Raw genomic sequence first — 17,545 nt, 5'->3', positions numbered from 1 at the left:
GAACATCGGAGACTGAGGGGCAACCTTATAAAGGTTTACAAAATTATCAGGGGCATGGATAGGGTAAATAGGCAAAGTCTTTTCCCTATGGTTGGGGAGTCCAGGACGAGAGGGCATAGGTTTAGGGTGAGAGGGGAAAGATATAAAAGAGACCTAAGGGGCAACCTTTTCACACAGAGGGTGGTACGTGTATGGAATGAGCTGCCAGAGGAAGTGGTGGAGGCTGGTACAATTGCAACATTTAAAAGGCATTTGGATGGGTATATGAATAGGAAAGGTTTGGAGGGATGTGGGCGGGTGCTGGCAGGTGGGACTAGATTGGGTTGGGATGTCTGGTCGGCATGGACGGGTTGGACCGAAGGGTCTGTTTCCATGCTGTACATATCTATGACTCTGTCTGGGCATGATCAGGCTTAGCTTCAGAATGCTCCTCAAGCTCAAGTAAGCCGTCAATACTCCCACACCTGACAGTTAAAAACACTGCAAAGGAACAAGTACATACAGCATGAGGTAAGAAAGAAAGCAACAATTTGAATATTTTTGACACCTTTAATAGAGGAAACCGACCCAGAGGAGAAAATTGATCTAAATAAAGCAATCCCAAGATGTCAAGAGAAATTACTTATCATTGTCTCAGCAAGGGCTCCAAGATCAGGTACAGCATAGATTTGTTATTAACATTCATCTGTACTATCTGTTGACCACTGTCACTACTCATCCACACATCAGAGAAGTTAGTTTGACTTCCATAAATGGTTAATTTATACCTCTTCGTTCAATGCAAACTCTTTGCAAACTAATTTCTGTGGAAAAGACCAAAGGAATATTCACCTTTTTTTCCTCATCAGCCTGCTCAGAGCTGCTATCACATGCCTCTGGAATGGGTAGGACCTGAACATGGCTCAGAGGTAGGGGCATTACCACTGCACCACAAGAGCACCCTATAAGATTGAACTTATATCTGTGTTAACATCTAATCTGGTCTGAAGGCCTGCCTGACACTGAATGAAATGAAGGAAAATACTTTCTAAACTTCATGTTATTACATACCTCTGGAACAATCGGTATTAAATCTGAGTCTGGTAGGTCAGACGCAGGGATATTGTCACTGTGCTGCAAGGGCCTTTTTTCGCCACTCCTCAAATGATTGTTGTTGGATGTCAATCATCTCAATCCTAGGACATCACTGTGAGTTTCACAGTGGTATGTTTCTAATCAACCTGTTCAGAAATGTTATTGTACAATTCTGGAGCAGATGGGACTTGAACACAGACCTTCTGGTGCAGGGATAGGGACATTATCACTGTGCCACAAGAGGATCCATCAACCAACCCTTAAAGCTTTATTTTAACCTATTTTCCGAATCAGAAATGTTATTACACACCTCTGGAGTAGATGGATCTTGAACCCCCACAAGAGGGCCCATCAACCGGCCCTTAAACTCTTTTCTAATCAACCTGTACAGAGAAGTTATTACACACCTCTGGGACAGGTGGGACTTGAACCTCGGTCTCCTGGCTCAAAGTTAGGGACACTACCACTGCACCACAATAGTCCTATATTTACTAGTCAATCTGTCAAAAATGTAATGATACGCATGGAGTTGGCAGGACTTGAAACCAGGCCTCTTGGGTGAGAGGTAGGGATACTACTACTGCACCACAAGAGCTGATTAGCCGTTAAAAACTGTGTGTCCTAATTAGCATTAAATGCTCCCCATTATCGCTTGAACTTGACCTTGCTGAGATCACCTTTTACAATAGCATCACCGCATAGAGTACAATACAGTCAGTTACTGGGTAAAACTCCCTCAGCTGTGCCCCATCTAGCACTCCCCTATCCTCTCCAAGTGGTTATAGCTTCACAAACCTGTCAAGCACTTAACTCAGTTTTTATGGAGCTTGAGGCAAGTGTCAAAAATCTTTGGATGTAACAGCAATAGGTTACATTTGTCCAGAACCGTTAAAATGGTAAAATAGCTTGAAGCACTTCATGATAAGCTGGGAATTATAGTTTAGGAAAGAAAGTAAGAAGTACAGACGCAGGATAGGTTGTGAAGAGATGTTTAAAGATTGGAACAAGTAGACTGGTGTCAGGTGAGAATGGGTTAGAATCACTTTGAGTAATGGCCTGCTTTGATGTTTACATTCACTCCTTTCTTGGACAAAGTCTTGGCTGAGGATCTGTAAATAGATGCCGCGTGATTCTTTTGCTGTTTTATTCTCCCATTTCACTCCAGTGCAGCAGGTTGGGGGTTGTCTGAATGTCTCTGACCTGCCCCAACAAAGAAGTAATGGCTAGCCAGGAACAGCTGCCTGTCACTGTGCACTCGTGCTGGTGTGTAAGTGTAACCGTCTCAGCTTGAAACACAGGAGGTCGCTGACACTACCTGCTATTTGCATCGCCCACTTTTAATGAGCTCTAGTCAGCTGCTAAAGGTAAACACATTTGTTCCAAATTCCTTTTGAAGAGAATCTTCAATAGCGTCCCCTCAGCTGGCACCTGATGTTCATAGCCTTCTCAGAAACCCCAGGAAAGGTTTAACAGCAATTAAAATAACCAGAGCTCGCCAGGCCTCGCTATCGAAAGCTGTGAAATTAATGCAACATTGAATACACCACCTTAATGCACAAAAACCTTCATTCAAAAACATAAAAGCTAGCAATGCTCAGCAGACCAGGGGCCATCCATGGAGAGTATGCACAGTCTTAGCAAAAGTGTTGTTAATTGTGAAATTTCAATGGGAATAATAAATCCCAGTGCTCTTCCAATAGATTGCTTATTTTTCTTCTTCATGTGGTTTAAAATGAGCCTGAGGTCAGATAATGTCCATATTTTAACTGACTGGCTGTTCCATCTGGCTTCAGCTGTGGTCTCCTGACAGAGCTGGAATTCAGTGTCATTCCCTCTCCTTTTCCAGCTCTCCATCCAGAATGTTGGTTAGAGTTTGCATCATCACAGCTTCCTTATCACAAGCAAAAAGCGCTTTACAACAGGTCACTTTACAATAGGTTGCTTCACCTCCCCCTGTGAAGAGGAATCCAGCCTCCCTCCTTAGCCTGACGGAAACCAAGGAATGCATGATATGGAGACTCTGAAACCTATATTGGGATGATAAGGCCATACATAGAGAGAGTTCAGAGAAGACGTAGCAGAGGATTAAGGAATTTGTCTTATGTGGAGAGGAGTGGGAATGTGCCTATCTTGGAGCAGAGAAGAAAAAAAATCAACATTAATATCCAAAAAAAGGGTTTTGATATGATTAGCAGCAACGTATTATTCTTGCCTGCAAGAGTGGTGCAAGATGGTTTGTTATTAAAGATAATTGGAAACTTATGGAAAAGACAAATTTGAAGGGGAAAGAGCAGGGGTGTAGGACTAATTTGCTAAGTTTTTCGAATAATCAGTGCTGGGAGGTTGCATCAAATGGCCTCATTCTCTACACGTTTCTATGTGTGCTTTTTTTACAGTCCAGTTTGATAGCTGTGATTGGGACCGCTCATCTCCTTCTGCCAAGGACCGATTGAGACAACAGAAACAGCTCAGCCCGTTGGCTGCAGGCTCAAAATACAGCAAGCCACAGACTCCAGAACACAGCTCGACAATGCCTGAGAGGGTGGACCCTACCCTCCCATTAGAGAAACAAGTGTGAGTGTGAAACTATTCAAAGGAGTTTATTTTTAATTTTATCATTTGTGGGAAGTGGGCGTCGCTGGCTGGGCCAGCATTTATTGCCCGTCCCTAGTTGCCCTTGCGAAGGTGGTGGTGAGCTGCCCTTTTGAACCACTGCTGTCTACCCGCTGTGGGTTAAAGCACAATGTCACGAGGGAGGGAATTCCAGGATTTCAATCCAGCAACAATGAAGGAATGGCCTATTGGGTACTGGCCTATCGGGATGGTCCAACAAGTGAGATCAGAAAGATGAGAATCCAATCAGAGGTACCATCTTTACCTTCAAAAGTGATTGAGATGATTAACACAGATATGTTTAAAGAGAAGTTAGCAAATGAATGCTTTTAGCTGTATATATACAGTGGCTACAAAAGCATGTCGATGGCTAGCAATCCTGCAACAAGTAACTCATCTCTTGACACCCCAAAGCTTATCCACCATCTACAGGGCACAAGTCCCGAGCATGATGGGATACTCCCCATTTGTCTGGATTAGTGCAGCTCCAACAACATTCAAGAAGATCGGCTCCATCCAATTCATAGCAGCCCACTTTTTTGACACAATCATCCACAAACATTCACTCCCTCGATTACCAATACATTGTAGAAGCAGTGTGTACCATCTACAAGATGCACTCCTTAGATAGCAGCTTCCAAACCCACAATCTCTCATTTAGAAGGACAGGCCAGCAGATGCAGGGGTGGTGTTTCTGTGTAAGTTCCCCTCCAAGCCACTCACCATCCTGACTTGGAAATAAGTAGCAATTCCTTCAATGCCATTCGATTAAAACTCTGGAATTCCATCCCTAACAGCATTGTGGGTCTACCTTCAGCACATGGAATCATAGAATGGCAGCACAGTGGCTCAGTGGTTAGCACTGCTGCCTCACATTGCCAGGGATTTGGATTCAATATCACCTTTGGGCCACTGTCTACGTGAAAATTTTCACATTATTCCCATGTCTGCATGGGTTTCCTCCAGGTGCTCCGGTTTCCTCCCACATTCGAAAGATGTGCAGGTTAGGTAGATTGGTCACAGAACACACCAGATGGCCTCCTTCTTTAGAGACCGCAATTTCCCTTCCCACGTGGTTAAAGATGCCTTCCAACGCATCTCGTCCACATCCCGCACCTCCGCCCTCAGACCCCACCCCTCCAACCATTACAAGGACAGAACGCCCCTGGTGCTCACCTTCCACCCTACCAACCTTCGCATAAACCAAATCATTCGGCGACATTTCCCCCACCTCCAAAAAGACCCCACCACCAGGGATACATTTCCCTCCCCACCCCTTTCCGCCTTCCGCAAAGACCGTTCCCTCCGTGACTACCTGGTCAGGTCCACACCTCCCTACAACCCACCCTCCAATCCTGGCACTTTCCCCTGCCACCGCAGGAACTGTAAAACCTGTGCCCACACCTCCTCCCTCACCTCTATCCAAGACCCTAAAGGAGCCTTCCACATCCATCAAAGTTTTACCTGCACATCCACCAATATCATTTATTGTATCCGTTGCTCCCGATGCGGTCTCCTCTACATTGGGGAGACTGGACGCCTCCTAGCAGAGCGCTTTAGGGAACATCTCCGGGACACCCGCACCAATCAACCCCACCGCCTCGTGGCCCAACATTTCAACTTCCCCTCCCACTCTGCCGAGGACATGGAGGTCCTGGGCCTCCTTCACCGCCACTCCCTCACCACCAGACGCCTGAAGGAAAAACGCCTCATCTTCCGCCTCGGAACACTTCAACCCCAGGGTATCAATGTGGACTTCAACAGTTTCCTCATTTCCCCTTCCCCCACCTCACCCTAGTTCCAAACTTCCAGCTCAGCACTGTCCCCATGACTTGTCTTACCTGCCTATCTTCTTTTCCACCTATCCACTCCACCCTCCTTCCTGACCTATCATCTTCATCCCCTCCCCCATTCACCTATTGTACTCTATGCTACTTTCTCCCCACCCCCACCCTCCTCTAGCTTATCTCTCCACCCTTCTGGCTCTCTGTCTTTATTCCTGATGAAGGGCTTTTGCCCGAAAGCTCCTCGGTTGCTGCCTGAACTGCTGTGCTCTTCCAGCACCACGAATCCAGAAGCTGGTTTCCAGCATCTGCAGTCATTGTTTTTACCATGCTAAGTTGCACATAGTGTTCAAGGATGCCTCCTAGGTGGGTTAGCCATGGAAAATTTAGGATACAGGGATGGGGTATGGGGGTGGCTTTGGGTGGGATGCCCTTCAAAGGGTCGGTATGGACTCAATGGGCCAAATGGCCTGGTAGCACACTGTATGGACTGCAGCAGTTCAAAAAGATAACTTGTCACCACCTTCTTGAGGGCAATTAGGCATGGGCAATAAATGTTGGCCTCGTGAATGAAGGCAGATCTCCTGAATAAGTAAGAAAAACAAAGGACATGAAGAATGATCCAAGTTGAGGGGAATACTGGACAGGTCTGATCCCAAAGTACATTCTGGGTTGGATAGTCTTTAAGTTTTATTTTGCAATTTGTTTACTGTCGTGTACAATCACTGACGATGTTTGCAAGAGGCTACCAATGTACATTTAACAGAATAACATCACAGTTTATTACACAAAAAAGAAAAAGTAAACTAGTTATATTACACTAAGCAAGAAATATTTGAAACAGTCTATTACAAACATCTGAACTAATGATTCAACTCTTTACACTCAGCAAAATCTTACAGGTACTCAATTCAGTGAGGGAAATTCTGTTTCCAGTTTTAAAGTTTCTCGTTCAGTGACATTGCTGTCATTGGTTTCTTTTTGGAAAGTAGTTATTACCTCTTCCAGAGACCCTTCAACAAACTGCTAATGCAACTCACTAACTATCTTTTCAATACCCTTCTGTTTCTGGATCTTTTATTCTACTGACAGTAATCTTCCCACCCCTGGAATATGTGAGCTATGTGAGATGGTTAGCAAAGAACTTCTCAATGGTGACAGCAAAAATCACATTTTTCCAACGAAGTGTGGAACAGTGAGACAAGGTTCTTGCTATTGAGTGATGAGAAACCTGTTTGCATGTGGGAGATGATTATTACATTAGCTCACTCCATTGATTTGCAGTTTCCCATTCTTCCAACCGCGGGATAGAAACTAGATGGCTATATTTCCTGATACAAAAGGCAGAATGATACCATGCCAACTCCTACTCTCTTTCTGCTCTTCTGGGCACCCATCAATCAATAACATGTCAGAGCATCATTCAGGAGGTGTAACTGTCCCCAACACATCATCATCCACCAGGACTTCCAGTTTCCCACCATTAAAGCAGGCTGCCGGTTTCCCTCTGTCTCGCAAGACTGAGAAACTGAAAGGAACCATGCAGAGCAACTGCAGACTGATGACACTTGACTGGGTGTTCGGCTAGTCATTAAAGGTGATGCCAGTGCCAGGAATCTCTGGAAGCCCCAGCAGTGAATGGCAGAATACGACAAGCAGGGCACCATAGGGGAATGTTGCATAAGCAATGAGGTGAGAAAAAACCTCGCTAGGACTCACCGAGAGAAACCTTGCGTTAAATCCATCTACCAGGCCCGCTGTCAAGGGAAGGCCACCAGCATCGTCAAAGATCCATCCCACCCTGGCAATGTTTTCCTACAGCCTCTACCATCGGGGAGAAGGTACAGAAGCCTGAATACATGCACCACCCGGTTTCGAAACAGTTTCTACCTTACAGTTTTTAGAATACTGAAGGGACTCACAAACTCTTAGCATTCGCCTGTACCTGTGTTTTTGCTTTTGCCGCTGTTTGCCTATTATTTACTTATCTATACTACTTGTATTGCTCACAAGACAGAGCTATTCACATGACAGTAAATAAATTCAATTCAATTCAAATCCCCAAAATTGACAGAGCTGACTTCTGGTAGAATTCAGTCCGATGCCACTCAAGACCTTTTTTCTGGGTCCTGAACCCTTTGGAGATTGTTGAACAGCACTACCACTTTAACAGGCCTTGCTTTTCCAAATGTCAATAGATGTGAAGCTGGAAAAGCACAGCAGGTCAGACAGCATCCGTGGAGCAGGAAAGTCAAAGTTTCAGGCCAAGACCCTTCGTCAGCACTCCAAATGCCTTGTTTATGTCTCTGAAAAAAATCTTCACAGTCTTGACCCTCCAGACAATTCCATATTTCTAAAATAATTTGTTTCTGTCTCTGACTCCCTGCCCTGTGCCATAAGAGACCCAACGCTAATGCTTTTATTCTCTTCTAGTCTTGCTTCTAAAGCACTGAACCATTCACCTCAGGTTTTAAAAGTCTACTTTAAATGCATGTAACCAATTTTCCAGACAATCCAATCTCCCTCAGAACTCAAAAATGAAGCCAAATCTATGTCTCTCTTTCATAAAACACAATATCAAAATACAAATTAAACTTTAAACATAGCCTTGTCCATTTTAGAGTTCAAGTTTACAAATAATCAATATCATGAATAAAATCTGAAAGAACTGCAGGTGCTGTAAATCAGAAACAAAAACAGAAATTGCTGGAAAAGCTCAGCAGATCTGTCAGCAACTGTGGAGAGAAATCAGAGTTCAGATTTCGGGTCCTGCGACCCCAAACCTTAACTCTGATTTCTCTCCAGACCTGCTGAGCCTTTCCAATAAATATTATAAACTTGCTTCACAACAGAACAAAATATGCCTTAGGGTTAGATATGATAAATTAATTGTAGGCTTGTCTGGAGCATAAATATTAAACATGCTTGGTGGGACTAAGTGGTGTATTTCTGTGCTGTATATTCAATGAGAGAACGGGGCTGCTTCTATTTCAAGAACCAAGCTCCTTTCACTTTAAGAAAAAGCCTGTGCCTTTTAATGTGAATGTGATTCTCGCAACAATGAAAATGTCACAGCAAATCCTTTCTGCATTGTATTTTAATCTTCTTTCCCCTGAGATCAGACAATAATCGCTTTTAGTATGAGTGATCACATCAAACTATTTATTTGAGCTGTTGTAAGAGTCTGCAAGCACAGAACTTGCTGCAAGCAGACATCTCACCGAATCAAAATTGTTACAGTGCAGCAGGAGGCTGTTCAGCCCATCATGTCTGCACTGGCTCTCTGAGCATTTTGATTCAGTGCCAATCTCCTGCTTTTTGCCTGTAATCATCTGCATTGTTTCTGTTTAAATAATCATCCAATGCATTCTTGCATGCCTTAATCAACCTTGCCTCCTCCACACTTCCATATAATGAATTCCATGAATTCCACTCCCTGTGTAAAAAAAGGATTTATCTGACCTCACATTTACTTCTGTTGCAAAACACTTTAGAGTTGTACTCCCAATTCTGGAGCAGTTTCTCCTCTGAAGGAAGTGGCGTGCAGTTTCATTGCTGCCTGGCACAGTTTGGTACTTTACCCATGTGTAACCTGGGCAGTGACTTTTTGCATATCATCTGACCAACAGGGCTATTGTGCTTAAGTTTGGTTGTGGTCACGTAACACTTACACACAAACACCTTCAAACAGGGGTCGCTTGATTACAATGAAAAATGGAAATGTTGACTGACTTTTTACATCTCTAGTTCAGGATTACAGAGGCTAGTTGTTAATTATTGCAACCCTACAATTGTCCCTCCCAATAATTGGAGAATTAATTTTGTAACTTCTTACAGTCTAGTTCCTCATTTAATTTGTCAACCAATCAGGTTGAATTGGGGAACTAAGGTGACATTGACAAAGTCTTTAAGTCTGTACATTGATTTTTTACTGAATTCCACCATAGCTCTATGAATACTCTGCTCCCTCTGAGTCTGAATATTATGGTTTAAAGTCCCACTCCAGGGTTCGATTTATCACTCCTCAGTGGTGACAAGTTTGGGGGAGAGGGTATTTAAAATCCAACGGTTGGCTTTTTAACCATCAACTTGAATGCCTTGACCCCTGAACTGTTGCACATGTTGTACCAAGAGATCCACCCACCCTTGGACAATATTTCACTGTGCCAATGGGAGACCTGTGCCTTTGTGGGGAAGCTGGGCAGCTTTAGCTATGAGGGTTGGCGTCAGGCCTTAAATAAAAAAGGAACACAGGCCTTCTTTCTTGGGTGCCCTGGGCCTGTCAGTGGCAATTTCCCCAAGATCTTTCAGTTATCCACCTCCTAGCCTCTTATTCCTGAGCCCTCACTATCTTTGCTGAGAATCCCAAACGTGGACTTGACTGGACTTCTCAATATGGTGGAGCTAATTGTCATTCCAGCAGTGGGCAGTGCTCAATGCTGGCATTGCTCGGACTATAAGCTGCCAACCAATCAGACTAGCCAGAACCTAACAAAGACTGGACTTTCTCCCACATAGGGGCAGATCTCTTGGCCAAAGGCAGTTAGTTCAGCTCCCAGTGTTAAATTGCTATGGGGCAACTATTCGAATCAAGATTAGTGGTGCTGGAAGAGCACAGCAATTCAGGCAGCATCCGAGAGATCTTGCTTTCGCAGGAGAAGATGGAAGGTGCAGGGTCGGATTTGTATTCCACCAGCATTTGAGTGTAACAATCAAAAAACTGAGTCCAGTGTCATTCTGAGTGAGTGTTGCCCAATCAGAGGTGCTGTGTTTTAGACAATACATTAAACTGAAGACCCATTGTCAAAGAATCACAGAATTGTTTTGGTGCAGAGGAGGTCATTCAGCCCAATATGCCTATACCAGTCCCATTGTCTTGTGCTAATCTCTGTCTTTTCCCATATCCCTGCAAACCATTTTGATCCAAATAAGCATTCAATGCCCTCATGTATGTCTCATTCGAACCTGCCTCCACCTCATTTCCAGGTAGTGCATTCCATATTCTTACTATTTGTTGTGTGCAAAAATTTCTCCCATCACCCCTTGCTTTATTTGCACATCACTTTAAATCTCTGCCCTCTTGTTCCTTTCTTTTACAAGCAGAAACGACTCTCATTTTTTTATATGCAGCCCATTCAGGAGTTTGAGAATCTCCAGCAAATCTCCTCTCAACCTTCTTCTTTCCAAGGAGAACAGCCCCTACTTCTTCAATCTATCCTCATAACTGAAGCTTCTCATTCCTGGGCCACATGGTGGTTCAGTGGTTGGCACTGTTGCCACACAAGGACCTAGGTTCAATCCCAGCTTTGGTCAACTGTTTGGGGTTTGCACATTTTCTCATGGGTTTCGTCTGTGTGCTCCAGTTTCTTCCCACAGTCCAAAGATGCAAGTTAGGTGAATTAGCCATGGGAAATGCAGGGTTATGGGGATAAGGTAGGGGGGGTGGGTCTGGATGGGATGCTCTTTGGAGGGTCGGTGTGGACAGTGGACATGATTCAATGTAAGCATTCTTGTAAATTGCTTCGGCAATGTGCCCAGTGTGTTTGCACCTTTTCTCCAATGTGACGTCCTCCACTGTACACAATGCTCCAGCTGAAGTCTAGCAAGGGCCATCTCCCTGCTCTTATCCTCTAAGCCTTTATTAATGAAGTTGAGGACACTGTATGCCATATTAGCTGCTCTCTTTACTTGTCCTGCCACCTTCAATGATCTGTGCACATAAACACCCAGGTCCCTCTGTTCTCGCTCCTCCTTTAGAATTACATCCCGTACTTTATATGACTTCCTTCAAAGGTGGTTGCCGAAGATTCTACAGCACAATTTTGCAGAAGAACTGTTGCGATATCCTCAACATGTCCTGGTCAATATTCATCCCTCAGTCAACATAAACAAAGAGTCTTTCCATTGCTATTTGACGGTGTTTACTCTGAATAAACCAGCAACAGCACAACAGCCACTGCTCTTTCTGCTTCATTCCCTCAAAGGTGTTTTGGCATGAAATCTTTCTTTATTCTTTTTTGAATTAATTAAGTTTATATTTATACAACATGCATAATGTAACAAAATGTTCCAAGGTACTACATATTTGGTCATCAGATCAGAATTTAGGAGTAGAAGGGTATTTGAAAAGATGGCTCAATGGAAGTAGGTTTTGTGGTGGCTAGAGACGTGTTGTGGGAGGGATTGAAACAGGGAGTTCCAGTATATAGATGCAAGATGTCTTAAAGCTCTGCAAGTGATGGTAAAGCAGAAGGGAATGAATACACAGAAAACCTGAGTTGCGAGACAAAGGATTTGAGCAAGGGTGCAGGAAGCCAGCTATTAAAACAGAGTACAATAAAATGCCTTTGGACTTGGAACAAGAAATTATAAGTCTCAATAATTTCCATACCTAAATCACAGAATTAAATGATAAGAAAGGTCCAATAAAATCGGATTCCTTTGGAAATATTGAAGTGCTTTTTGGTTGTTCCCAGAATGTGGATGATGCAAAGGTCACATTTGCTCCTCATTTTTAGTTGTCCTGAGGGCATCAGTCAAGTACTGTACCATGATTAAAGTCACATGAAGGCTGGATCAGATTTGCTGGGCTAGTTCCATTTCACTCAGGCTTTAAAACTTTGTAGAGTTAATGAGAATAAATAACAAGAGTGAAAAGAGCAGAAATCTAAAGGAAATGAAATTACGGGCCAACAATAAAGACAAGTAGGGATAAAATGGTTTGGATTTCAGGCAATCGGTTAGTCTGGTTAATTTGAATTGATCTCCAGGAAGGATGGAGACATTGCCATGTTTATATGATTTACATAAGTTTACTCAGTGACTTTTTGAAAAATCATATCTTCGTTAAATGTACATCCTGACTCGCTAATGCATTATCAGAGCAATTTGCAGAGGAAAATATAAGAGTGATACAATTATTTATCTGTACCTATGCAATGTGAAAAGTGCAGATAAGAGTGAAGTAAGAAAGCTATTAAGTTGGGACAGCAAGCCCAGGAATTGAGGATAGTAATGTAGAACCAACGAGCTGTGAGCAGGCAGAGAGATTAAAAATATATGATAGGATAGTGGCAATAAAGAGTAAGCCACCAGTTGATTTAGATTCCCCATGGTGTATCCGTTTAAATCAGAGACTGTCAGTGAAGTATAACTGTTTATAACATTTCAGCATCCCTCACACAGGCAAACTTCATGGTGGCTTTATAAATCTGGAATTGGTGAAGGGAACATATAGAGGAGAATGAAGGCAGGTTGTCGAGATGACATTTAGTTAAAAATTAAAGGTGGAGAGATTAGGTTGGCTCAGTGGCTCAGTGGTTAGCACTGCTGCCTCACAGCACCAGGGAACCGGGTTCGATTTCAGCCTAGGGTGACTGTCTGTGTGGAGTTTTCACATTCTCCCTTTGTTTGCATGAGTTTCCTCCCATGATTCAAGGATGTGCAAGTTAGGTGAATTGGCCCATGCTAAATTGTCCCATAGTGTCCAGGGATGTGCAGGCGAGGTGGGTAACATTATTAGGGTAGGGGAATGGGTCAGGGTGGAATGGTCTTCAGAGGGGTAGGTGTAAACTTGATGGGCTGAATGGCCTGCTTCCACACTGTAGGGATTCCATTCAAAACAGGACTTAGAGGCATAGGAATTGCATGAGAGCTGAACTGATCTTATTTCCCTTTTATCGTCTCCTTTTGTACTGTGCTTCACCTAATAAAATCCGAACAATCGAGGTCTAGCAAATTTCAGTTGTCTCGACATCTAACACACCTTGTGGGAGAGTGCTCCAGATTTGCTCTGCTCTTTCTAAGATTTCCCTCCTAAATGACCTAGCTTTAATTTTAAGTTTTTGCACTTTTGTTCTTCAAATCCCCACCAAATTAGGTAATTTCTCAGTTCAAAAGTTTTAATAATTTGCGTTTAGGAGCGAATTTCCAAAAGGCAGAGAGGATGTGCCTGTAAATATAACATCTGGTGCTCACCACATTTGCCTTGTCTCAAATGTCTCAGTAGGATGAGACCAAGAACATGAGGCTCACTATTTGTTCTTTAAAATTTAAGAAATTTAACCTTCAATATCTGCACTATGAGACTGTACAGGTTTTAGCAAAGATTAAGGGCTGGTATGTATTATTCATATGGTGAGGGGCATTGTATTGTAAAAATGTAGCTATGCATGAAAAATAAACATGCATTTATGTCAAATGGAAAAAGGCGCATATTGCTGTTGCACTTTTTAAAGTGTCTGTTTCCTCCCTGATGCAAGGATGATCTGTCTCCTGAAGTTCAAAAAAAAGGTCCTTAGCAATGCAAGGTTGTTGTGCTAACCACTGAGCCACTGTGCCATCCCTGGTTCCAAGCTGACATGCTACCTCCTCCACCTAGGAATGTTGAGACCAGTTGCAATACCATGACTAATATTCTGGTTGGGATCAGCAACCTCAACATAGAATAAGAGCCAAACCTGGGTCTTCATGTTCTATGAGGCAGAGTTACTTACTCACCAAACCCACTGAGTAATGAAGAACCCCAAGTTGATATTTTTTAAAACAAGAGAAGCTCAGCCCTTTCTCACATATAGGGGTGATTTTGAAATCTTGGCCAACATTCTTCTATAATCAAAACCATCAGTTGTTTCACTGTAGGACCTTGCTCCTTGCTGATTGACCACTGTATTTGCATACAGACTTAGACTTGAATGTAGGAGAGTTGATCAGTAAGTTCACAGATGACGCAAAAATTGGTGGGATGGTAAGCAATGAGCAGGGTAGCCTTGGATTACTGGAGGATGCAGACACTCTGGTCATATGGGGCTGATCAGTGGCAAATGAAGTTCAATCCAGATAAATGTGAGATGATGCATTTGAGCAGCGTGGCAAAGGAGTACATGATGAATGGCAGGACCTAGGAAGCACCAAGGATCAGAGGGAACTTAATGTGTGTGTACACTAGTCCCTTAAGGTAAAAGGTAATTAAGAAGGCATATGGGATGCTTGCCTTTATTAGCCAAGGCATAGATCTTAGGGGCAAGGGAGTTATGCTGGAGTTTTATAAAACATTGATTAGGCTGCAGCTAAGAGTATTGTCTGCCGTTTTAGAAGCCATAATATAGGAGTGCAGCGATTATGCTGGAGAGGAGATTTACCAGGATGTTCCCTGAGCTGAAGAGTTTGGACAGCTGGGATTGTTTTCCTTCGAGCAGAGGAGATAGAGAGGGGACATGATTGAAAGGGATAAAATTGAGGGGCTGAAATAAGGTAGACAGGAAGAAACCTTGCCCCTCACAGAGGGATTTGAGGTAAGGGCAGAAGGTTTAGAGGAGATGTGAGGAAAAGCTTTTACATCAAGAAGGTAGTAGGAATCTGGAACTCATTGCCAGTGAGGCTGAGGGAGGCAGAAACACTCATAATCTTTAACACGTGCACTTGCGATGCCAAGGCATCCAAGACTATGGGCCAAGTGTTGGAAAATGGGATTAGGTGTCTGCTTTTGACTGGCATGGTTGCGATGGGCCAAAAGGTCTTTTTCTGTGTGTAGATGTCATTAACTATGCCATAATAACAGGGACTACTGTTCAAAAGTGACTGCTTGACTGAAACATGCTTTAGAATGTTCTGAGAATTTCTTTTGCTGTCTCGAAGGTTCTGACTTATGCTACACTTCAAAGATGGCTGACTCGAGTTGGAGCTATCTACCAAATGTACTGAATTTAATGCTGCCTTCAAGGGACGTGCAATTATGCAGTGCCTCATTAAGCCTCTTGGTAGTCACTTTGAAGTAAAATATGGTTGTCTATCAGGCAAACTCCCACAGCAATGTACAGACAACAATGAAGTGAATAGCCACTTAATCTGGTTTTAGTTGCTGAGGAATATTAATCTCTTCAACTGATACCAAGGGATCTTTTATGTCCAATTTCAGGCAGCACCTGACAGCTCCTGTGAAAAGCAGCACCTCTAGCAGTGCTGTTGAAGAGGAGTTCAAACTCCCAACTCTCTAAGAGAGAGAGCATTGCTGTGGATTGGTTCTGAGCTGCCTTGTTTGGGTAGGTATTCCAACATGAAGAATTGGCAGTTTTGTAAGCCTGATATTCCAGGTTCAGTGTGCACCTTTAATGACAGTGTGAAGAGCTGCCAATTGACTTGGACTGCTCCCTTCCTCGTAAGTAGAACCACTGCTGTGTAACTGTGTAAATCAAAACTGATTGCATGCTTACAAACCAGCCTGATCACGCAAAGCACTGTGCCTGCTTGCATATCTTAGCAACGCACATCTGCATGAGTGAGCTGAATATAACTGGGCATTGCTGAGGACTTTGAATGGATTTTCTGAGTCCCCACTTAATGATGACGACCGGCAGAGTTTTATATGTTGAGGCAGTTTAATGGCAGACAGAAAAAAAAATCCCACAGCCAACTCTTGCAATTATTTCCAACTTCTCTTTGCTTATTTCTTCACTCTCGACAGTGCACTCTGCCCATGAGACAATTTTTTTTCCAACGTGATTGACAACAATGAGTTAATTTGCCATGGGATTCCTTTTAAAACTGCATGGAGAATAAAGATATTTCTGTCCTTTGTTCTCCATATAAAAGGCCTGCATTTGCACAGTGCCCTTTTTTTAAAGACGCCTGGCAGTGTTTGATGCACATCCTGGTGTTCCTTGCCTGGATTGGTTTGGGCAGCATAAAAATTCCGATGTGAAAGTGGAGATTGCTGGAGAAACCAAACTGGTCTTTGGAGAGATTGACAGAATTAATGGTTCAGGCCTAGTATGTCACTTCTTCAGAAAGGAAAGGAGCTGGAAAATGGCGTTTTCTATGCTGTTAGCAGAGAGGGCAAGAATCAAAAATATTGTGAGGGTGTCCAGAATAAAAGGCAAAGGATGTGATTATGGTATTATAGGAAATATATAGACATGTAAAATGGGTGCAAAGGAAAGTGTACAGAAAATAGGTCCACTCTGCTGAAAGTCAATTAGATACAAACAAGACACAGCTGGGGGAGGGTGGAGTTGTAAGAAATTTTTATTATTATTCATTTGGTGGGGAGGAGGTGCGTTTTGCTGACTGACCCAGCATTTATTGACTGTTCTAATTTCCCTTCCAATGGCTTGCCAGAGCCATTTCAGAGGGCAGTTAATAGAGAACACATTGCTGTGGATCTAGAGTCAGTTGTGGGACAGACCAGATAAAGACATGGTTAGAAACAGAAAAACTGTAGATGCTGGATTCCAAGGTCGACAGGCAGGAGGCTGGAAGAGCACAGCAAGCCAGGCAGCATCAGGGGGTGGCGAAGTCAACGTTTCGGGTGTAACCCTTCTTAAAGATGTCAGCTTTCCTGAGTGAGCCAGATGGATTTTCACGCCAATTGGCAGGGGTCACATAGCTGCTATTAGATTATCTATTAATTCCAGAGTTTTATTGAATTCAAATTTCACCGTTCGTCCTGTTGGGCTTCAAACCCAGTTTACCAACTGACATGAAAAATGCAGGACAGAACTCATATTCTGAAACTGTAGAACTCAATATTGCCTCCTAATGGATGTAAAATGGTTAGCGGAAAATTAGTTTTTTTTCCCCCAGGTTTACTGCAATGGCAAGCAATATCTGGTGGCTGGGCTAACCACTGTCTCCCTGCAACAAGCTAAACTTCCCTCATTTGTCCATTGCAACATAACATACTGTAAGTTCAGTTTTGCAGTCCCTCCCAGGGCCATAGTAACCATTAGATATCGGCTGAGGCAACTTGCCAAAGTCCAATGTTCCCACCATTTGACTTGCTTGAATGCTTATGAATGTGTGAGCCATATATCATTTGGTAACTGTCACTTTTAAGTCACAAGGTTGCAGGTTCAAGTACCATTCCCAGGTTTGATCACAAACCACACTCCACTGTGGTACTGAGCATGTGCTGCACTGTCAGAGTTCATGGAAGATGTTAAATAGAGGCATCTGTGTCTGCTTGATGGAGTTACAGATGCCTCTATTTAACAGGGGAACTAATCCTGATGTCCAGGCCACTATTTACTCCTCAATCAAGATCACAAAAGAGATTATCTAGTCAATTATGGGATCTT

General features: G+C 43.2%; 1 protein-coding gene across 4 annotated transcripts in view; it reads left to right on the top strand.

Annotated features, from left to right (window-relative positions):
- Positions 1–17,545, top strand: part of shdb (Src homology 2 domain containing transforming protein D, b) — a 303,397-nt gene that overhangs the window by 215,521 nt on the left and 70,331 nt on the right. For all 4 annotated transcript variants that reach the window (XR_015751866.1, XM_043720948.2, XM_043720949.2 and 1 more), the window contains one exon: positions 3,471–3,648. Coding sequence is in view for 3 of the 4 variants with exons in the window: in XM_043720948.2 (XP_043576883.1) it covers positions 3,471–3,648 (178 nt within the window). In the remaining variant the exon portion in view is untranslated. The remainder of the gene's footprint in view (positions 1–3,470; positions 3,649–17,545) is intronic.

Source organism: Chiloscyllium plagiosum, unplaced genomic scaffold, assembly GCF_037043375.1.
Source record: "Chiloscyllium plagiosum isolate Xiang-an unplaced genomic scaffold, Cpla_swu_hap1 HiC_scaffold_28, whole genome shotgun sequence".
Taxonomy (NCBI): domain Eukaryota; kingdom Metazoa; phylum Chordata; class Chondrichthyes; order Orectolobiformes; family Hemiscylliidae; genus Chiloscyllium; species Chiloscyllium plagiosum.
Note: the sequence above shows the minus strand (reverse complement) of the source record. Positions and strands in the feature narration are given on the sequence as shown.